General features: G+C 36.6%; 1 protein-coding gene across 4 annotated transcripts in view; it reads right to left on the bottom strand.

Annotated features, from left to right (window-relative positions):
• eml2 (EMAP like 2) overlaps positions 1 to 11,087 on the bottom strand; it is a 38,363-nt gene extending 27,276 nt beyond the window's left edge. Inside the window, exons 1-3 of one of the 4 annotated variants that reach the window (XM_007236828.3) lie at positions 10,837 to 11,087; positions 1,330 to 1,515; positions 892 to 1,018 (exon numbers count right to left, since the gene is read on the bottom strand). In XM_007236828.3, the coding sequence (XP_007236890.2) occupies positions 892 to 1,018; positions 1,330 to 1,515; positions 10,837 to 10,909 (386 nt within the window). In that variant the 5' untranslated portion in view covers positions 10,910 to 11,087. Of the gene's footprint in view, positions 1 to 891; positions 1,019 to 1,329; positions 1,516 to 3,769; positions 3,917 to 10,836 lie in introns of those variants that run through there. The other 3 variants (XM_022664818.2, XM_007236827.3, XM_007236829.4) reach the window with 3 other exon arrangements.
• Between the last annotated feature and the right edge of the window lie 13,893 nt (positions 11,088 to 24,980).

Genomic DNA, 24,980 nt, shown 5'->3' with positions numbered 1-24,980 from the left:
GTGACCTTTGGCACCTGACTAGAAGTGTCAGTTCAAACAGACAAGTGACTCAAATCCACATTCAATGCAGGAGATGCCACACACACACTAGTTAGTACCTGTTCTTGTGTATTGGTAAATTCTATTAGATTTTAAAAGAAGACAGATACCTTGAAAAATTAACTGCCTCTTAGATTATGTGATTTAGCTGATTAAAAACAGCCAGTTTACTCATAATAAAGTTTAAAATTAGAGCGCAGTAGACCAGGGGTTCTCAACCTTTTCTACATTACGGCCCACCTGTTTACAACTTGAAAGCGTCAAGGCCCCCTAATAGTGATGAAAAAAAAAAAAATAATATATATATATATATATATATATATATATATATATATATATATATATATATATATATATATATAACAATAATAAAATATCTAAAAAAAAAACAGAGTATAATAAACTGTTGCTACCATAACTGTACTCTGAAACAATGATTTATATTTGGCTTTCCAAATATAGTACATGAACTTCTTTCTGGAAACATGTTCTAATATTGTGCTTCTGTTGTATTTGTTACCTTTAAATACACACACAAGAGTAGCACGGTTTGACAGAGTAGCACAACTCGACAGAACTCCTGTGGCTCTCTCTATATAAATGAATAGGATGCGCTGTGCTGGTGGCTTTCTTGCGTGCGCGCCGCACTAACACTAAAATTTGATTTCAAGTCGGGGGCCACAAAATATCGTTCGCGGGCCGCGAGTTTGAGATCCCTGATTTAAAGTGCTCACTACAGACAACTGTCTCCCTCTGAGGATGAGCCTGCGGACCCCTAGAGGGTGCTTAGCGGCCCCCTGGTGGTCCGTGGCCCCCAGGTTGAGACCACAATCACAGGAAAATCCCTCTTACCTCTTAATGGACATTATCACCTCCTTTTTCGGAGAGGAGGGTGATGATGGGTAGCCCCCCAACCTTTTCTGCTGAACATAGCCATTGGTCAAAGGCTTGGAAGGAAGAACCTGCAGAATCTGACGAACTGAAAGCGGAACAGGGGAAATCAGGTGAGATAAGCAAATGAGTCAGTCTGGCCATTCAGCTTTTTCTGTTTTGCATAAAACAGTTTGAGATAGCTAGATAACTGCAGCATGAAAATATATACGCCCTCACTTATGAAAGGCAGGAAGAAAAATGCAGACAACTCCTTTACACACCAGTAAAAAAACAATATCCTTTCTGCTGTAAGATACATGATTACTGCTGTGAAAGTGTGCGGCAGTGTCAGTCTGTGGCAGACTGTGCCTCAGTTAGTTGAGACAACAAATGAAGCTGTCATGATGAGGCTCTAACCTTTGGTGGGGGCGCTCTTCTTGCTGCTGGCCTGTGTGAGCTCCTCACAACAGCCTAGTCTACGCAGCGCATCTGCTAGAGCAGCTTTTAACAGCTGGATCTCATCCTCCTGCAGCTGAACCCTCTGCTCCAGGTGAGACAGGCGGTCATCCGTCTCCATCCCACTGCCTGCAGACAGGTTATCATCTGTTAAACAGAGAGAGAGAGAGATTAAGAGAGAAAGAGAGAGAGAAAGAGATTCTGAGTCTGGGCACTACTTACACAGCATGAGAGTGTATATGCATTGGCAATCTAGGTCAGAATATGGGCAAACGTAAACTGCAAATCTGTGGAGATTACTTGGAGATTACATGCTTACATATATTAAACAGAAAGCAGCTGGCAATGTTTTGTATGCCCTGGAAAAACACTAACAAAAATAATGTACTAAGTTACTGGGATCAAATGAACCTTTATATATGTGAATGTAATAATGAGCCATAATACGTCATTACACTTTAGAGTGGAATGTATGGAAAAAAGATACAACATGGTTAGGCATGGCAATCTGGTGAAGATATTCATTTAAAAAACATTGCTGTGTGTGGATGAGCATTATCATTGTCAGTTGGAAGCCCCACCATGATACAAAACACATGTGGCCACAAGATGTCCTGTGCATATCGCTGAGCTGTTAGTGTCCCTCATATCACTACTAGGGGTCCTACTTGACCGTCGTAAGCAATGGCTCCCCAGATCATCACACCAGCAGTTGGGGCAGTATGATGATCCACAGCAAAAGCAGCACTGTAGCACTCACCACAATGCCTCCATACTCAAACCCAATCATTGTTCAAGAAAGGTGAAACATAGCAGTCCAGATTTCTCATTCATAACATCACTGCAAACAAAAGCAACAGTGGCTTGCTAAAAAATGCCCTAAATCATTTTCCATTTCCCCCTTACTAAAAATCAAACTACAGATGACAAAAAAATGGTTTAAAACTAGGTTTATCAACAAAAAAAGATGATGGACACTGGATTATACTTCAGAACGTGGGTCTGTGACTGAAAATTGAGAAATCATACACTAAACGAGTCACAGAAGAAACTTTAAAGAAAATATTGTTATTGTTTTCAACAATTAATCACGAATCCTTACTGGAGAGCGATGACGCTGTAGTTTTTAGAAACGGTAGGATTTATTTCTAGCTAAATATATGCTTTATCCCACTGGGTGTTTGTGTCGAAAGTGCTGGAACTTTTTTGGTGTGAAAATATGCGTGTGTTAGTCTGTGGGAGTCTGTGGGAAGACAGATAAACACTTCAGAAATGAGTGGTGTTTTTGGATATTTTAGATTAAAAAAATAAAATGTCTGTATGTAAAATCGAGATTACCCCATTTTGAAAATCGCATAAAAGCTGTAATTCAAATTAACCGTACTAATTGTGAAAATTGCCCAGCACTATCTGAGAGCCTTTTTTTAGAGGAAAGTAAGAAATCACTTTTATGGCCTTTTGTAGAAAGACCCATTGTCTAATCAGGCCACACCTGCAGTCATTTACATATCAGCACATATCATAGAGGCAGAACTGCATGCTGAGTTTTGCAGCAAACTTGAGTGTGCTATTTTTTAAGTCCATAAGCATATTTCAAAAATACTGCAACACATTATGTGAATATTATTACCTACAGATTTTCACTGTTATCTATTCTAGTCTAAAGCCAATACTCATGTACTTTAGCGGAGGCCTTTTGAAAAAGGCCTACTTGTTTACAACATTAGTGAGTCAGAAGCAACAGCAATGCTGATTCATCCAACCCACAGATGAAACAAGAGGCTGGATTATAAAAAAGAAAAAACATGAAAAGCTCCCACAATTCCTATTTAGCCGTGCATTTAATTCCATCCACAATGATAACACCAACTGAAAAAAAAATCTCCAAAAAAACAAATAGCATTCTGTACTCTGAAGGCTAAACAGCAGGCACCTTCCATTTGTAAGAGAGCAGAGATCAAGCTCGTTTGTGATTCACACCCAAGGGCACGGAGCACTGAGCTGCAGGCTATGGATGTGTGTGCATATCTAATAGACCTCTCTTTAGAGTCTGCACCTGCTAACACATGAGGATCACAGCTGCCAAACAGCTTCAGCAGGTGGCAAGCATGGCAAGAGATACAAAGAAGAATAAGAATACAAAAAAGTGAAGGAAAAGAAAAGAAAGGAGGAGTACGCACAAGGTGAGAAGACAGGAGGGGATGGGTAGGGATGGGATGGAAGAAGAGGATGGGACAGAAGAGGAGGGGTGGGGTAGGGTAGGGCTGGGTCAATGAGGAGGAAACAGTGATGCGGGAGGACGAAAGAGGTTAAGAGGAAACCGGAGGCTAGCAGTGAGTTGAGCTTGCTGAAATATTTATTGAGAAGCGGCTCTATTCCGCTTGGCTTTCTCTCCTCCTACCTGCCATTCCAGTCTGCCAGTCAGACAGTCAGTCAGTGGGACAGCCGGTGGGCTCTACTCCGCTCCAGCTTTCTCCCTAGGGGCTCCGTGGGGGGTGCTTAGCAGCAGCTCCCCTCTCTCTCTCCCTCTGTCTCTCTCCTTTCTCTTTCTGCCTGGTTGATTCTTGATTCTCTGCCTGAACCTCCCTCCTCTTCTTTCACTCCTGCCACCAACCTCCCTCCCCCCCTCCAAGCCAGTCCGTGCCGTCCGCAAAGGGGAGTGCTGTGTGTAACAGGACGCTGCTCTTCGCAGTCGTCTGCTCTGCAGCAGGGTTATATGACTGCTGCTGCTGCTGGCCAGGGCTGGCTGAGAGGCTTGGCACGAGTCCAGATACAGTGGCCAGGCACTACCAGGAAGTGCAGTGATCAGCAGTCCGCATCTATACAGCATCCTGACGTAAATCCTGCACGTTTATTGATGCTGGAGGAAGGGCCTTTAGTTCTCTTCATGATGTGATGCAGAACATAAAAAGCGTGAAATTTGTTGGTTTTTATGAGGTTTGTGAACGAGATGGAACAGAGAAGATGAAACAGTAGTGTACAACTGCAGAGTAATGTACTTAAAACATTGTGAAAAGGTACGAAATTATTACTTAACGAAATATATGAAACATCTGCTTAATGAAAAATTATAAAATTTGTAAATTTATATATTGTGGCTGGTTTGTTTGTTGATGGCTAGTTTGCCGCTTGTTTATTGATAAATATACTTTGTAGTGTTGTTTATTGATAAAAAATCAAGACATTTGAACATTTTAATCAGTTTTTTTGTACTGTTATTTCATTTTAAGGGCCTTAAAGGATGAGGAGGAAATATATGTGTACATAAAGCATGTTTATTTTTATAATGTAAAACATTTAAAACAATAAAAAAAGGAAAGAATAACTGACTGCACCCAAAAAGGAGTGCAATATATGAGGAGGTGTATATATGTACATAAAGTGTACATATGTGTGCATAAAGCACATTTATTTTTATAATGTAAAACATTTAAAACAAAAAAATAAAGAATAACTGATTGCACCCAAAAAGAAGAAATGTCAATATATGGTTATTGGTTGAAATGGCTGAATTGATAAATGCATATTTGCATATCGTCACTGTCCAATGAAAAACAAGCTTTTCTGTTTTTGTTGATTATTAGTTTATACAAAATTTGAACAGACAAACTGTCCATTACACTGTGTTAAAATTTATTGATGAATGGACCAATAGGAATTCTCTGACATGACCTGAAATAAACTCCTTATGTTGACTTCCATTAAAAATTAAGAGCATTTGACACCAGTGCATCATACTGAAACTAAATGTGAATTTTTCTGACTCAATTTATGATTTTACTTTTAACACAAAGTTATTGTTGTAATTGAAATATTAAAATACTCATAAGATACTGAAAAGCATGTTGTGTACTACACAAAGTGTGATCACTTTGTTACTATGGTACTGTATTATACTGTAGTAAAAAGCAGTAAAATAATGTCAGCCCTACCAATATGCACTCTTATGTCAGAAATCATGGGAAATATTAGGAAATAGTACTTTTGTCATGGCCCATTGTAACTAACAAACACTGCTCTGACCTGTAGGACAAGATTTCCACCACAGTTGCTTGTCTATTCATACAGACAATTCCAGCCAGATATCACTGATCACGATCAATACCACTCACTATGCTGTCCACTGTGGGTAGTAATGCCTTCTATGGTGTATTCCCAATACACACACGAAACTGTGGATTAGGAATGTCTGAACAAAATCAGACATGGAATGTCCCATCGATTTGGCATCCGCTTGTTTATGCTTTGATGGAGGTCACATTAATAATTTATTTTGCCTTGCCATGAGCACTGTGGTCTGTGATCAACTTCACTAACAAGACAACACCATACAACGTATACAGGTGTGAGTGTTCCCAAGCTGTTTCTTGAGGCAACAGTTTATATAATCAATTGACATACTGCTATCCCATGACTTTTGGCATATCAGGGTATAATAGGTCAGGACACGTTATTAAAATCCTATGAAAAAACTGTAAATATAATTACTAATAAACAGTACATACTGTAAATCTGTGGACACAAGCCTTTATATATTTTTTATATATATAAGTCTGGTGTGACTGCAGGCTTTGTTGCAATCAATCTAAAGCAGCCTTGATTCCATTAGTTAAATTACTTGCTCTCAATCTTCATACAGTGGATTAATTGTATAATTTGCTGCTGCCTGTTTTAAATCCATACTGTAAATGATCACAAATAGTAAGTACTTTGGAATTTTCTCATGATCAATACAGTATGCATATAGCTGCCAGATCTGAAAGCCCCACTTTCATGCTTGCTACACATTAGTTTCATTTTATACTGTTAAATCCGACCATCCATCTGTCATTCAACCAAACCATCTGTCACAGTGACCCAGTACTCAAACACTGTTCAAAATCAGCAAACAGTTTAACAGAGATGGGCTACAAGTGAATCCACTCTTGCAGGATTTTCATAACTGCTTCATTTTGCACTTTTTTTAAGTGTGGGAATAAAATTAAATGTGTAACAATTACTGTGGGTACTGGACTATTTTTTGGACAGACTGCTGCCCAGACATGTGGTGCATTCACTTGGCAAGAAAATTAAGCCTCACTCTGTAATGAAGTCCTGCTCTGTTACAGCTCAGTCAAGAGATTTGTATACAAAGTCAGTCAGTCCTTATCATATCTGCTGTTTTGATTCAGTTCAGTAAAGATTCAGGAAATGCATTACATTTTGAGGTTTTGAGATTTGAATTTAATATTAGTACTTAGATATAATATGAATTCTGATAAATTATCAAAATATTTGCATAACCGTACAAATTTAATAATGTAGAATTTAATGTTTCTTACAGCTACCTTACAAAGTTACTACATAAAATGATTACAGATCCGTGGCTTGTTTGTTAGTTACCTGAGACATTGTTACCCACCCCCTCCTCCTCCGGTTTCTATCACAACCACTGTAAAGAAATCTGAGTCTTCTACTCTTCTAATGACTTCTCTTCCATTTCACAACAAACAACTCTCAATGACTATGTTTATTATTTTTTAACAATTTAATCCTTCAGACATGTAGAATAATCTGTGGAATTCCATGTAAAATGCTATCCGAATAATTAAAACAATTCATACTTTAAAAAGGTCATTTTGATTTTGTGAAGGTTATGAGACAGCAATATCTGTTCAAATATTTCAGGGCTACATTCTCTGTCTGACTTCATAACTCTCTATCTCTCTCAGACAGCAAGATCTAGCAATAACTAATCTATACTAGGGCTGTCACATATGATTACTTACAGTAGTTATTATACTAATTTTACTGTAATGTTGTAAAAGGAATATGAATATATTCCATATGAATGTTTGAGCAATAATAGTGTTTACATGATCCAACAAATGTATATAATTTTATTATATAGCAACACAACAATAATCCATATATACAATCTTTAGAATCATAAGATATTACTAGTGGCTACTATTGAAAGACTATAGAATATAGACTATAAAATAGACTAAAGCAGGGCTGGAAAATATGGCAATATTTATTTTACTTTATCAGCTGCCTCTGATTTACATGTGCTTTTCTAAACTTACAGTACCATGTATGTTACCAAATAAATACATTTAAACACTAAAAAACTACACGTTTTACTACACAGACAATTATATAATTAGTTAGCAGTGTGTGAAATGCTCTCATAGTTTTTAAATGTGCCACATCTGATTTTCCATTACAACATATTATATATGTCAGAACATTTTAAATATTGTGGCCCATTTTATATGATGAACACTTCATGTCTTATATTTATGCCATATCACCTGTGGTCATCTGGCACAGAGGGATCTAAAGTTTAGCCACAAGTCTAACATATTTTAAATCACTCCTGAGCTGTATTACTATTGTAGTTCCACAGAAAACTTAAAAAAATCAAAACATCAGACACCAGGCATGTCTCATCTGGGCAACAGGACCATGTTTGGGGTACTGTGTCACCTTGATTTCTCAGTAAATTAATCCTTTACTACATGCAGGCACCATTCCAATATTATACTGACCACACTGGGGAAAAAGTACAGCTCTCAGGCCCACACCATACTATATATCCATACTACAGGCCAAGTCCAGTATCTAGCTAATTACCTCACTTACTATAGAACAATAACATTAGCTAAACATTTTTTTTTATTTTGTGACAGACTAGCTAACTACACACAGTATCTTAATATTATGGAAATATATTTCTTGGAATGAAGCCCTTTATTTAGTCTATGCAAAAACAGTCATCATCATATAAACAAATAATGGTAGCTAATGTTAGTTTACCTGTGTTTCTGAACAAAGTCTAATGTTACAGCCGGCTTTGTCAATATTAGCTAGCTAGCTAGCTATGCATTGACTATATTAAAATGCAATGGCTTCAGCTTCTTATATGGTGTTTGTATACTATAATACATTTTAAAGCAGGCCCATATTCAAAGAAGCAAGCTTCAGACAATACACATTATGTGGATACATGACGACTGTGTTTAGGGTACAAGGAAAACTGTGTTAACTTAATTTTTCATTAAACCAATTAATTTAAATGTTTTATTCATTTAATTTTTTAAATCTTTAAATACATTAAATGTTTAGGTTTAATGTAAATTCACACTATGGCATCATACACTGATTTAACAGAACTAGAACCCCCAGTAATAGCTAAAGAAAAACAATACAATCTTGTATATCTACAATAAACCAATGTGCTTATGGCTAAATATTACTAAAAATGTTTTGTTACATTTAGACCTTCCTTAAACAGGACAAAAACTGTCTATAGTGAAGGCGTATAACTACATATCGTCGCTGTCCAATGAAAAACAAGTATCTCCATTTTTGTCGATTTTTAGTTCAATACATAATGTGAACAGACAAACTCTCCCTTACACTGTGCCAAAATTTCTTGATAAACGGACCAAAGAAAATACTTAAAAATGACCTGAAATAAAAATCTTTTTACATTGACCTCCATTAAAGGTTTGGAAGGTTTTTTTCTCTCACTTGTAAAGTGGCTCTTTTGAAGATACTTGTTTTTCATTGGACAGCAACGATATACACAATTTACAGTAACTGCAAATAAATACAGTGCACATGGTTACACAACTTTAAGTAAAGTCTGATTAGTTTATGCTAAGCTAATGAAAGGTAAATGGTTAGGAGGGTATGCTACTGTAAAATACAGTAAAATGCAATCATTTCTGAATACAGGATGTTATTGTAACTATTTACGGTAAAAATTACAGCACATTCTTTACTAATTGCATGCAGGCATTATTCCATACAATACCAATCACAACTCCCAGGCCTATACCATGTCTATAATACATACCTCTGGTTGTTTAACCAGACCTATATAGACTAAACCTGACCTTCAGCAATCACCCCACTTAGTCTAGAACAGTAATAAGACTTTGTATCAGGTTTGGTTAGGTCAGCAACCCATCCGCACACAGGATCTCAGTAATACGTATGAAAATATGTTTCCATTTATATTCAGTCTATGCAAAAATAGTCGTCATATAAACAACCTTAGGTAGCTAATGTTAGGATACCTGTGTTTCTGAAACTGTCTCACTCTAGCTGAATGTATATTCAGTACTGACTATATTAATGAATGTAGATTTGGCTTGTTTTATGGTGAATAAATACCATAATCAATTTTAAAGTAGGTCCCTATTCAAACAAGTAAACTTTAGACAACACACATGCCCTATCTGGGCCATATGTTTTGGGTACAGGAAAAACTGTGACAACTGTGAACCATTTACTCTAGAAACTTTTACTCAAATTTTAGTTGACTGTAAAAGACTGTAAATGTACATTTTGAGAGTGTAAAATATGTTACCAGAGCAGTCAATTAGGCAAATATTTGTTTTAAATTATTAAGTATTTCAAGCACCAGAGAAGTGATTGTCCCCACAGTGGTGTGTAAAAGTGATTGCTATATTTGAAATAAATGATAAAAAAAAAAAAAAAAAAAAAAAATAATATATATATATATATATATATATATATATATATATATATATATATATATATATATATATATTATAAACTGCAATACAAATATATATAGACTAAGAAATATATGATTTGTATGACATTAAAAATATATATATGGAAAGTTGTGGCCCTGGTGTTGTATTGTGTCACTGGTGTTTGCAAACCTTTAGAAAATGTATTGATTTTCTAAAGGTTTATATATTAAAGCACATTGTAAGTTTATGTGTCTTCTTAGTTCTCTTCTGAGTTTTCAGATTTTTTTTTATTTACCTCTTGATTTATTATAAAGTTTTTTAAGTAAGGTCACCGGTGTGACCTAGTTTATTCTTAGGGAGCTGTGAAAAAAAATAGAATTTTAAGTAAATTAAATAACATACTTTAGCAGAGACATCACGACTGACAACATGTGGTTTGATGGTCAGTTGCAGTCATCTTGTAAAATAAATTTTTAATGATTCAAGCGTTAGTTAGCTACTGGTGGTGTAACTGTTGCTGGTGTGTAATTAAACTAAAATAAAAGAAAAAAAAATTAAAAAAAGAAAAGAAAAAAATTTTAAAAAAAGAAAAGAAAAAAATCAAGTTGCCATTTATACGTATGAATACAGATACTAGGTTTAAAATAACATCGTCCAAGTTTAAATGTTAGTAAAAGAAAAGATAAATAGATAGATAAATAAATAAATAAATAAATAAATAAATAAATAAATAAATAAATGGAGGTTTCTGTAGAATTAGTATTTTCTCACTTTTAGCTGGCTGGCTGTATATTTAATGTTGACCATATTTACATGTATCTTCTGCGTGTTTTATGGTAAATAAATACCATTATCGATTTTGAAGCAGGTCCATATTTACAGAAGAAAAACTCCAGCCCTAAATTTATTCATAACAAAGCCAGAACCCGGACGGTTTCCCCGGTTCAGACAGTCACTCCGGTCTGAGACTCACCGTTGTTGTAGTACCGGAGCAGCAGAGAGCTGGAGTCACACAGGTTCCCACAGGACGCGATTCTCTCAGACATCTCCTTCTCCCTCAATACTCAAATATCTAATCGACTAAATGTCGACAGCACTTCTCACTCCTCTCTCTCTCTCAGTATCTGATCAGCCCCGGCTCTCTCTCTCCAACATCTGATCTGATCTGAGGAGCAGCAGAGATGAATCGACACCTTTACAAGCTGCTGCTGCTACCTGCTCCACGTTGCCATGGCAACCCCTTCACCGCCGCGCGCTCAACGCGTGCCTTTCTCCCCCCCAACCAATATTACTACTGGGCCCGCCCCTCTCGCCCTATGATTGGCTACTATCACCCATGTCTTCTAATTCGGATTGGCTCGTTGGTCACAGTTACAACGGCCCGCCAATCATAGTCTCAGGAGCGGGTGCCTGTCTGAATCCGTGTGGAGCAGAGTGCAGAGATAACACTGTGGCTGTGACCGAAATGGCTCCCTATTCCCTCATTAGTGTTGCGCTATGTAGGGAGATACTAATAAGTTCACTAATTAGTGGTAAAACGGGAGTGAATTCGGACACTAACTCATCATTATCATGCGCCAGCACCGGTCGCATAAACACACACAGGTGAGAGAGGGGCTGAACCGTGTTTAAAACTCCATAAACACACGAGCTGAGCTCTGAATTAAAGATAGTGAAGCTCTGAGCTGATCATTAAGTTATTTATCTGCTTGTTATTTTTACGCTGTTTAGAAGATGATCCTCACATTACTGAACTACATGAAGAAAACCTTAAAAATAGCAGCGTACACCGGCTCGCACTGTTGCCAGATTGGGTGGTTTCATGCCAAATGTCGAATTGTGTCTGAAATTGTTTGGAGAAAACGCTGTGATTTGACAGGTGAACAAAACTACCAAGTGTAAAGAGTTGGGAAATTTAACTAATCGGTGTTGCAGTTAGATATCTAACCCTGCAGAGACAGAGCTTTTAGTCCTGATGATGGAAATTTGAAGCTGTGTTTATGTTCGTTATTATATGAGTAAGTTATTTCTTTCTTTCATTGCTTGCAAGGTTGTTTTAATGTACTGTTTTTACGTTTTTGTTTCGTGTGTCCAATGATACAAGGCACAAAACACATATATGCAGATAAACTCATTTAAATATATTTTTTGTAATCAGCCTGTGTACTGTGGTGAAACCAGAGAGAAAGAGAGAGAGGCTTGCCTCTTAGTTCGAGAATTTATTTATTTTAAACACAATTATTGTCAAAAAATTTTGGAGATTAACTGGTAGTCCGTTTAACCCGCAAATGAACAGTATTCTCATTTGCTGTATGGTTAATGTTTAGGTTTAACTATTTAGCTATGATAAAATGTATAGATTTTTATTTGTAATGATGTAAATATATATTAATTTTAGACAATATGTACATATGTTTACTTGTAATAATATAAATATATACACATTTTAAAACATTTAATATATTTGTTAACTTTTTTTTTATCATTTCAAAATGTTTTTACTTTGAATTACGCAATTTGTTTAAATAATAAAATGTGTATGTGTGTAAATGTGCATTTTTAATTATGTAAGTATACGAATATCTGTATTTTTATTTTTAATAATATGCACATTTTATTTTGAATATATTAATATCAAATATAAATATTTTTATTTAACTATAGTTTAACATTAATCATATACATTGATTTTATTTTTAATAATAAATATATATTTTTGGATCATGTAAATATATTTATTATTATTAATCCATTTTAAATATTTTTAACTAACTGATCTATACGTTTTCTAATATATATTTTTAATAGAACTATAGATTCGTTTTTACGTTTACGTTTAATACTATAAATTTTTTTAGCAGTGTTAAGTCACACACACACACACACACACACACACACACACACACACACACACACACACACACACACGCATGAATTGTGTTATTTAATCCGTCTGGGTAAACAAAAGTGCGTTTCTCACAAGTGAACACCAGATGGCAGTGTCCACTTTGCTAAAGTCACATGTATTCTGTCTCTAGGGAAACACGGCATTATTGCTGACTGAATAATCTCTTTAATGGCACATAATGAATTAAATTGATTAGACGGACTTCAATTCAAAAATAGACAGCATCAATTAAATTAATTAACAATACAATTGTGGCTAATGAAGAGTCAGAAGCACAGACAGTTGCAGGGCTCGTTTTAGCAAGATGACAGATGGATATGTCTGCTGTATATGCACATAAATATAAGTAATACCATGAGTGTCTCAGAGTGCATCCAGACATCTGAGCAAAGCACATTTTCTCATCAACAGATGACGCTGATATATGTTTTGTGCACATCAGTATACAGCTGTTCTGAGAATGTGAAATTTTTTTATTCTTATAATTATTGTGTAGCTTTCATATTCAAAATAATACACATTATGTTGAGTGCACATGTCTGTAGGTGCAAGGGAATATTGCCAAAAATAAACATTACACAAATTCATTTAATTGTTACAGCTTTTCTACTGGCCATGTTATTTGTAACAGATGAAAGGGATGTTTTTAGAGTTAATTAAAGACCTAGTAAATTTATCAAATTATTTCTATGTTGTTTAAGCCAAAAAAAAAAAAAAGAAAGATATGCACTAAATATACATAATTTGATAAAACATTGCAGATTTATTACAGTTTTAATGATTGTTGACTTGCTTATACATATTTTTTTTCTTAAAACCGGTGTTCTTTTACATGCATGAATTATGTAATTTATACAAAAATCCCAATAATCCCAAAAACCCTATGATAAATATTTATGGTTCAGACAGAATTTTTAGAATTTTAAGTCTTTTGGAGATGTATCAAATATTTAGAAGCCTGTATAACATTCAACCCCACACTGTAGTGTGCCCTCATCTCCCCTTTATAAAAAGGAAATTCATTAAGAAATCAAATGTTTGTCATACAGAAGAATAAAGGCCCATCACTTTAACAAGCTTTTTAAAGTATTTCAGTGAAGGGGAAGAGCACTATTCTGTAGAAGAGTACATGATTTAATGATGCTACGTTTTATGAACGGCCATTTGATGCAATGCTTTACAGCCGTTAGATGTCTTAACTGAACCTGGGCATGCAGTTCCACCAGGAAACCCGTATATCCATTACATAGTGGCTGAATTCTAAATGACATAATATTTATAGCAGGCTTGAGTGCATTACACTACAGTAGGTGTTAGAGTGCTAATCGCCTTTAATGCTCACTGCATTATTCATTAGATTCATTAATCTCTTTATTTGTGTAGTTGTGTGGTAGGAAGTCCACAGGTGTGTGACTTAGTAGGAACAGGCTACTCACTGGGGGGTTGGATAAATCCATGCAACACACAAACACACACACACAAAAAAAGAATGGTGCGTCACATCCTAATTGCATACTACACTGTAATACTGGAAGGTATATAACTATATACTATAACTATAACTATACTTTTTTTTTATTTGGTTTGTAAGGGTGAGCAATATCTTGTTGAAAAATGCCAGAGGTGACACATGTGACCACAGGATGTCCAGCACATATTGCTGAGCTGTAAGTGTCCCTTATATTACTACTAGGAGTGACAGATTGATGTTTACGATGGCTCCTGTATTACCACTGTATATAAGCATGGCAGGACCCAACAAATGATCGAATCCCAAACAGAAGATGAATTTTTCAGCTGGAACTGTTCCAATTCATATTAATCCAGGTTTCAGGTGAAAGTGGCTGGCTGGCACATGGCCTAAATGGCGGTGTCAGGGTGCAGCAAGGAGAGGACGCGGAGGCAGCCGCAAATGTGAGGTATATATTAACAGAAAAATAAAAACAAAACAATAAACCAAAATCAGAACTCTGGGTACAAATAAAAACATAAACGCAACCCAAACAGACGCAACAACGTACAAGAACTGACCAAGGAAACAGGAAACAGAGGGCTATAAATACACACACAAGGCAGGAAAAGAAACAGGGAACACCTGGGTAAAGGTAACGAGGGGGCGGAGCTACAGATGAAACACAGGTAAAGGCACTAGGCGGGGATGGAGACACGGAAGAACACAAAGCAGAGCATATGGAGGGCAATAAAAACACGGAGACACAACAGGACAGACATGGAACAGGGCCAGAACTTCATGGAGAATTTTGCAGCAATGTAGGATTTATTTATTTAATCGGTGCAACTATGTATCAGAAAATAAATAGTTATTATTCTTGGAAATAATGTTTTTGCGTTAGTTGTGGAGATTAACTGAGATAAAAGTTAATGTTTTGGCAATTGCCTACTATCTACATTGGCCTCCACTCTTCAGAGCAAATCTTCACCCCTGCTGCACACTGGGAAATAAAATGCTACAGATGACTATGGGTTAATGATCTGGGAGATGGTACCTTTGCAATGATTTATAATGATAACCCGTCAAACCAACAACCAAGGTAAAGCACGAATGACTCAACACACCAGAGAACCCGTTTCCACAGCTCCAGAGTTCCGAGGTAGTGTGCTGTACATCACTCCCCTGACACTTGCCATTAAGTATGCTGATTAAAGGTGTGTGCTGCTCAGTTACGGAAATGTAATGTTGCTCACAGTGACAATTTGGAATTGGGCAATAGGTGTCGCCTCCAAGTTTTTACACCCAGTTTAAGATTCCTGCTGTGAATGTTATGACAAGGAGGAATAGTAGTCACTGTCAGTGTGAGGTGTAGCCGTCACTGGTTTGAAGAGTTATTAGGAGGACTGGGTGACTCATACTTGACAGAGTACACTTCCCTGTGGATTAATGCAGTGTTGATCCTCACAGTTTGTGTCTCTTTTTGCAGAGCAAGATGGAGCGTATCATAGAACAAGCAACAGGTCGTACACCGATACCTGAAGGGAAATGAGAATGCTCAGAACCCTGTTAAATGTCTCATTCCATCGTTTTCCATTAGTTGTGGTCTCTAGTATGAATGAATGCCATTTTGTGAAAATGTGCTCAGGTGTTTCTATTTAGCCCTGCTTTAGATCACTGAATTAGACATCTCTGAAGAAAGACAGGTTTTGGCTCTTGCTCATGAATATTCATACATGCAAATATATCACCTCTGACCTGTCTTCCCCCCACAGTCAATTTTACAGCTCTAAAACTCAAAGGACAAAATGTTTTCAGAGATACAGCCTTAGTTAAAGATATAGTGTCGAGTGCTAGGTAAAGTTAACCCTTAAACCTATTCCCGAGGCAGCGCGATTAACCCCGTACCCCCGGCCATGCGAGGCTACTAAACTCTTACCTCAGACTTGGTGATTCAGTGCTTGGGCAGTCAGTTTAACCACGGCAAAGCCCCAGAGTCCGGTTTATATCTTAAAATCCGATGCGAACGGCGCCCACTTTGTTCTGTCGAGTTGAGCTGCCTTGTCAAACCGTGCTTTCCTAGTGTAAACCTAGAGTTATTTACACAAGATAGCTAATGCTAACTAGCTCTGTAAACAATACAGAGCGGTAAGCTCCACCTTAACTATAGCTCCTTATGCTGTAGCCGTTTCTGAGCCGAGGTGGACGAGGCCACAATCTCACTGGTTGACGTAGACTGATTAACTTGTTTTTCTGAGGATTTTCTTTTACTAGCTACTGCAAACAATGGAGGCTGAAGAACGGTTTCATATGTAACATGCATATGCAACTCAAAGAGACCCGTAGTATTTCACAAAGAACAAGAAAAAATGGATTTTACCACTATTAAAACACAGAAACATCACAAAACACAAGACACACTAAAGTTAAGACTCCTGATGGTTCCTTAAAGAGCTGCAGAAAACCCACTTGCACAGTTTTTATTCAGATTCTGACATTCACTGATGTTTTCTTTTTTGGAATTTGTTCAGTTTATGTATGTATGCATGACTTTATGTTTGTATTTATTCATATCATATATATTTTGCCCAATTTGCTCCTAAATTTGAACTGAACCAATAAAGACACAAATTAATCCATTCACTTACTAATCTCCTGACCATAGGAAGATGAGGACAAGCGCATGCCTCCTCTGATGCCTCCTCTGATACATGTGAAGTCAAACACCCCCACTTTTCAAACTGCCACCAATGCTCTAAGAAGAAAGTGCCGGATCCCCAGATCTGATACATCAGCCAACAGATGGCTGTGCCAGTCAGCATCAGAACAGGAGTGATAAGGAACAGAGAGCCATTTAGTAAATTGATAGCCAAGCAAGCTCAAGGTCGCATAATAAGCATACCTAGGTGCTTTGTTTAGATCATTTTTCCCTTTTCTTAACGTCACGTTTATTGAAAAAAAAATCAATAATCTGTGGCATAAATAAGATTGTTTCCCACAGACTGAGTGATTACAGCTACCATTTGGTGATCATGCCAAAAGTTCGTTTATCATTCAGAATTAATTGACGTCAAATATTTATTTACCCAAGAAAAAAATTGGGTCAGGGCAGTTCAAGGACTGACCACACACCTTAAAAAGCAGCTTGGCGCTCGTCAGAGAACAGTCCAGTGTTTACCCACTACACCAAACACCCACGGTAAACTGACTTGCGGCAGGAACATGTTTACCCACTAAAAGCCGGGGCTCCACTCTGTGTGTCTGTGGCCAATTTGTGTCATTCAAGCCTTGGTCTTGTGTCATCACAGCTGAAAGCACCTGTAAATTGAGTTATGATATATTTATAGCTCTAACACAGACAAAACATCATCTCACACAGGTGAGCACGTGTACACTTCAAAAGATAGAGACAGGAAGAAAGAAAACTAGATAAAATCATGTTTTTTTTAATATCTGTGATTATCATTTCCACTTTCAGTTCTGTTTAGGTCTAAGCCTTATCCATTTCCTGTGTTTTTCTGCTGTTTACTCACACTGATTACAATGAATGACTTTTTTGTGTACGAATAATGAAATATATTTTACAGTGACCTCATGATGGACTGTAGTAAAACAGAAAGCTTTAATTACAAAATATACTAGAATATACAAGAAAAAAATATACAAGAAGTACATTTATCATTTTTAAATGCACTTTATGTATTTATCATTAGCATGCATCTGACTATCATGTGTTTTGCCAAACCACATTTCAGGTTTTCTTTTTTGTCAGGTGATTTGACGCTGATACAGCTCTGAAAAAATATACAAGACCACATAAAAATGATGAGTTTCTTTGATTTTACCAAACTGAAAACCTCTGCAACATAATCAAGAGGAAGACGTATGATCTCAAGCCATCAAACCAATCTGAATTGCTTGAATTTTTGCACCAGAAGTGGCATAAAGTTATCCAAAAGCAGTGTGTAAGACTGGTGGAGGAGAACATGCCAAGATGCTTGAAAACTGTGATTAAAAACCAGGGTTATTCAACTAAATATTGATTTTTGAACTTTATCAATATGAACTTGTTTTCTTTGCATTATTTGAGGTCTGAAAGCTCTGCATATAAATGCTCTAAATGATAATAGTTTATTTGGAATTTGAGAGAAATGTTGTCCGTAGTTTTTAGAATAAAACAACAATGTTGTTAATTTTTTTCAAAGCTGTATATTGGTTTATTCTCTCTGAATTTCACCATTGCCTGTATTATGACCACGCACTCGTTTTGTTGCCCCTAGTATTAAAGCCTCATCTGATTTTTTCTTGCAAGCGTCTGACTCCTGTGTGAATCACTACAATAGGCTAATGGATCACACAGAATTATGTTTTTTTCTATATATTTTTTATCCAGTAATTTTGGGTAATATTGGATTCATAATAGCACACACCTGATACAGACATGCTGGTTTTCATTGAAACAACAACAACAATTACAACAACAACTTGGTACTCATTCACCAGCTGTTTTTAAAAATATTATTTTTCTTAAACCCCATTTATGCAGTTAGGAGGACAGTGGGATCCATCATTATCAGAGCATAGATGTAAACAGTTCTGCAGTTTAGAAGAGCATCATCAATATGACGCAGTCTTCATGTTTGTTCTTATTCTCAAATTAAAATTAAGATCCTACAGGACGTTGGAAGAGGGATAAAGAAAAAAAATATATTTTTGCAATGCAACTTTTATATATATATATATATATATATATATATATATATATATATATATATATATATATATATATATATATATATATATATATATATATATATAGATATGACATGAAAAATAAATTTTGGCACAATGTAACCATCTATCTGAAGCTTAAAAAAAAACAAATATATTGGTGAACAAGTACTTAATAGCCAGTCATGCATCAAGAAAAGCTTATATTAGTAAATACAAGACAGTGTTAGAGACAGTGACTGACAGTAAGGAGAATGGTAGCAGCCTGTGGGGTTTTTGATATTCATTGGAGCAGCAGGCATGCTGCCAGTGCAGTGAGTCATCAACTCTGAAAACGCCCTCGCCGACAGCTCCAGCTTTGGTTGATGTGGACATTAAGATATCAGGACCTTTAAGAAATGGCTCTTGGTTCACAGTGCCGCTCACTCTCAGATATGTGGGGTTAAGAGGGGTGTGCAGCGCTAATGGAGAGTCATAACTTCAAACCACAACAGCAAATGTTTATATTTAAAAGGTTTCAGTATAAAAAGCCACTATTTTTAATAGAACCGAATTAGGAAACAAGACACTTTGTGAGATTTTCATTGTTTTCTTATGTATCCTGCATTAGTGCTTGCTAGATTAGATCCCGCCTTTGATAGAAAATATTGTTTTTGCTGAGGTTTGAATTAATTATGTTCAACAATATACAAACACACATCTAATGTGTTGAGTTTGTGGTCACCTGGAATGGCTTTTAGTGAACAGTTGTGCTAAACCTCTCAAGAGTTAATTAGTTTATTAGTTAATTTCTAACCCCCTAATGTGTTTGAGAGCATCAGTTGTGTTGTGAATACAGTGAATAGCCCTATTTGAGTAATGTTCTAACCCATATTTTGGCAAGAACTACTCAACTAAGTAAAGAAAAATATTACTTTAGGAAATTCCTTCCCAGGAAGGGAAGACAATGACAAAGACAATAACAACACCCGAAATTAAGTGCAGGAATAAAAGTAAGTGTAAAGCCCTATCTGGATGGGAATAGTTTCTCAGGGGGTCCTGTGGTAATTTTCTCTTTTACGGGGGTCCTTTGTGATTTTATTCCTGTCCAGAAAGAGCATGATGTACATGTTTTTCTCAGACGTCCTCTGAGAAATTTACAGGCTAAATTACCTACTGTTTTTCGCTGATCTCTGTGGTCCAACGCTAATTTTAGTCCCGTTTAGACGCATATCTCTGAGTTTCGTCTCCTCACGGTTAATAAAATAGCTATTTGTCCCCTGCCATGAACCATAATTACATTTTGAGCATGTATTTCCACGGAGATCTACATTAACACAACAGCGAGTGGAAATGGAGGAGCTACTGAACTCAATGTCATGTGACAGAGAAAGCCAAAAAACTCACTGGTCCTCCTGTTTTTTTCAAATGCAGTCAGAATGCAAAAGTTTTATCACTGAGTAGAAGTGTGAAATATTTTTCACAGACTTCCCCCTGAGAAACTAATCCCGTCTGGATAGGGCTTAAAAGTAGAAGGTAAATATTTCAGGAAGAATTTTAAATAAATGTATTTATGTTTGGTAAGGGTCCCGCATAGTCACAGATTTTTTTCTTCAAACATATTTCTGTAGTAAACAAAAAGTAATTATTCTATGGCAATTGTGGTGCCTTTTCAAATGAGTGTAAAAAAGACATTAAAAACATTTTAAAAAGCAGAATGCTGGTCTAAACACTTATATATGTATATATACTATTACATCTAGTGAAGCTTTGTGCTTAATTAGTATTCTAAAAGTATATATTTTTTTGTATGCTAAATTATTATTTAAACACCATTTGATTACGCTTCTCATTCTCAGCTTCTTAAAATATCACTCAGGCTTATCAGACTTATATAACACTGTTTAATTCTTAAAGCATTCCATGGCTCCATGCCAGTGTTATTTTAGGTACTGTACTTGTTAACACTATAGACTCCATGCTGTTCGAGTACAAGTTAGCTACTCTAGTGAGCTGTGCTGCTGACAAACAATTATTTGACGTTCATCAGAAAAGTAGCAGTTCAGCAGTAGTGCAGTAGAAAGGGTCTGGGGCTCAGGGGTTTTCTTGCTCTGTCAATTTATGTATGTTTTCTTCCTCCAACACACTTAATCAATTATTATTTTGTTATTTAGTTTAAAAGTACAATATGAGTGTGCTAAAAGGAGAAAAGTGTAAATATATGTAGTATTTGGGGTCTACAGGATTGCAATTGTGAATCACTTATTTAGCCTCTCAGCAATTAAAGGATTCAAGTTTTATATGACACTTACTGTGGATTCATTACTGCTTGTGAAAGTTTTCCATTATAATATCTGTCCTCTAAAATCCACAAGTAAATGGTGAAGAGAGGGGATCACAAAGGAAATTACCAACATATAGGGATATGCTTTAATGCGTGTATTATTTATGTTGTTATATATGTTGATTTATAATAACTTTTTAATAGTTATCTGGGTACCACTTTAAAATAAGACTACCTTTATAAAGGGTTATTAAATGGTTTACAATTAGTTTATTAGTGGTTACTAATTAGGTTGTAAATGCCTTAAAAATCATTAATAATCAGTTATGTGGCTGTGGGTTCACTATTTGGCAAACAACAGGTCTACATACATTTCTACGTATGTGTTATAACTGATTATTAATGATTTTTAAGGCATTTACAACCTAATTAGTAACCATTAATAAACTAAACCATTTATAAACCCTTTATAAAGGTAGTCTTATTTTAAAGTGGTACCGTTATCTGTAACAGTGATAGCATGAAAACTGTGCTTGTGGAACTTAATTGATTATTCAGCTGAATGGGTTCGAAAACAAATGTCTCAAAAAAGGGTGTAAAAAAAGGCGGGAAACAAAATAAAGGAAATATCACTCTTGGCATGAACAAATGAAAGACAGCTTTGAGCTCATAAGAAACCAAACTTACAACACAACTCAACTCAACAATCTTGTTTTCTCTTTTCTCTGTCTTTTTTTCTATTTTCCTTTTTTTTCTTTTCTCTGATCTCTTTTCTCTCTCTGATAATGTTCTCCCTCAAAAGTGCAATAGAGAAGTGTGGTTTGACTGGGTTTTTTATAGAAAGCTGCACAGGTGTGGCTGCTTAGTGCTGCTTAGTCCTGAGACCCAACTCTGCCATTTCTCCTCTACATTTACCATACCCCCAACTGGCAGTCTATGGTGCTGCACTGCCCATCACACATGGAAGTGAGAATCATGCTGAATGCATTACATACTTTCGACGAACTCTCTTTATGAAGGACACAAAACTATCAATGAGATTTTTAGATGCATTTAGAGAAGATCCTGACATCAGTAGCAGTGGGTCAGAGTCCTCACAGTGAGAACTGACATCAACAGCTGCTAATGCAGTGCTTCCAGACTCAATGAACAGCATATAATGCTCCCTTCACACCAGGCCATGCGCCTAATGGCCACTTAGGCTGGCTGAGAACAGCTGGAGTGGGAAGAGCCTCTGTGTTTTGAAAGTCTTCTAGCTTTAAGCTGATTATTACTGTTTTGACAAATGTAAAGTAAGAACAGAGTCCAGTTACTGTAGGAGGGTAGAATTTGGTTTAGCTGAAATGTTGTATTATGGCGAGATACTAAACATTGTTGTGTGTGGCCAATAGTGTCATACATTAGCTGTAGGTTAAGCAATTGGCATTTAGTTGATGTTTTTTTTCCAGAATTACTGACCGAATTACTGTTTAATTATTCACATCGAACATAAAGCTGATATCAATAAACCTCAAATTCTGTATACTTTGAGTTCTGATACTACCAGAATTTCCCTATATGGACTTGGGTTGTAGTGAAACATAGCCTGTTGTTCTTTCGGCGTGGTTGCGGCCGAAATCAACAATTGTAAGTTCCTGCAATAAAGCGACGACTGTAAACGTCTTTCTCATCCATCCTTTCTGTGCATCCAGCCAGACTCTACAATATCTTATTACTAAGGAAAACAACAAAAAAGTAATGCACAGTGATTAGTAACTTTAATCTGATAACTGTATTGGAAAGTAACGCGTTACTGTGTCAGGCCAGTCCAGCCAAGCCAAGCTCTCCATGCCCAAATAAGGACTTCCCCTTATCAGGGCGCACATGCAGCCAATCCAGCCCTAATTAGAGATCAGCTTCACCTGGGCAGAGTTGCTTGAAAGCACGCTGCTTGTCTCTGCTGTCCCCCCGAGTATTGGTCGCTCTCATGGTCTGTGGTTCCTTGTGGTTCCAGCCGGTTTGCACTCTACAAAGCGTTCTTATTCCCAAGCCTGTCCTCCCTAGTTCCTGGTGTTTCCCTGGACTCCTCCCTGCCTAAGTATCCCTGTTTAATTTATTGTTTTGTTTGTTTGCCCAGTTTACTTTCTTAGCCTAGCCATTTTCCTAAGCTCTGCCTAGTCGTTTTCTGTTCTAGTGCTCCCTTTGTTTTTCCCCCATTCCCTGTACTACTTCCTGGTTATATTGATTTGGCAGTTTCACTTATTCCTTGTTTCCTTAGTCCCTGTTTCTTTTGGGCCAGTCCTGTTTTCTTTGCCTGTTTTTATTTGTTTCTAGTTTTGCCCAACTTTAGTGTGTTGCTCTATCCACTTTATTATTGTTTCTTTTGTTGTTTTTGTTTATTTTTAATAAAATTTACTGCTTTGTTTTTCACCCCAGCAGTGTCTCTTATTTCCTCTCTGCCTGTTTATAGTCAGGCATGACATACTGACATCACTGGTGCTCACTGTGGCAAAAGCACACTGATCAGGAAATAAGATCTGGGGTTTAATACATAGAGGTCTGGGTCTAGGGTCTTCCACTTTCTAGAATATGCCTAAATAAATCACCTGAATTGCATTCCTCCATATAGTGTATTCTCTTCATTAAATTTTTGTTTTATTTCTGAATAGCATATACATATTCTCAGTAGTGTGTGTGTAGCCAAATGCATATTTAATGCCCTCACTGTTCTCTAAAGTACATCTAATATAGAAGTATTTCAGATTATTTTGAAACCCTCTGCCTCAGCCCTCAGACCTGCCTCTACCTTAATGTAATTTCCTGGCACTGCAGCATTTTGAAAACAACACAGAAATGGACTCCATGTTTTTGTCTGCAGCTCTGACCTCTTCCATGTTATGCTTAGATGAGTAACCGCAGGCTGTTTTGCTCTGGAGTTCTGACCACCATACTGGAGTTTAAAGTGTAACAGAAACATATGAATGAGGTGAAGATGGTGATCAAAACAATCGAGCGCTCTCTGGCTTGTTCCCTCCTGCTTAATGCATTCCTGTGCAATTAATATCTGGTTTATGGAAATCTTTTACCCACATAGTTTGAATGGAGTTATATTTTTATTTTATCATATCCTCTAATGCCAGTCTTCAACCACAACAAGTTTGTGGTATAATTCTAGACACTGCCAGTGGTTGGCTGATAACTCTTGAGGAGTATAAATAATGCCCGGATTTCCAGCACTGTTTAAGTGTGGCAGCTGGAACAATATATTTAGAAGATAATATCTTTATAACCTTTATAATATAACTTTAATAATCAAAAATAACACATAATAACATGCGCTGGATGATTAAACCTCACCACTGAAAGACTGAAAAAATCAACCTGGCCAGTTCTAGCTGAACAAGCTGCTTAGGATTTAGTTGGATGGTTATGCTGGCCATGATCAACCATGCTGGTGGACCAGACCAAGGTGGCTGACCAGTATGGGCCTTATCTTACATGCAAGGTGCGTTGTAATGTTCATTGCTATCGTACACCCTGCAAACAGTCTATTTTCACGTGTTGTGTCTGCATCATTTCAATAGCAAATAGGCTTACGAATAAATCTATACTGGTGGGCATGGTGGTCTGTAAGTGAAGTCTGTTCAGGTAAATTTCTGTCATATTGCTATCTTGGCAATGGAAAACAGAGGTGCACTACTGACTGACTTATTGCTATCTTGGTAAAGAGTGAACAAGCAGCTCAGTGTCCTCTACTGAGAACAGCAGAAGCACTGCTCCGTTAAA

The sequence above is a fragment of the Astyanax mexicanus genome, chromosome 18, assembly GCF_023375975.1.
Source record: "Astyanax mexicanus isolate ESR-SI-001 chromosome 18, AstMex3_surface, whole genome shotgun sequence".
NCBI lineage: Eukaryota > Metazoa > Chordata > Actinopteri > Characiformes > Acestrorhamphidae > Astyanax > Astyanax mexicanus.
Note: the sequence above shows the minus strand (reverse complement) of the source record. Positions and strands in the feature narration are given on the sequence as shown.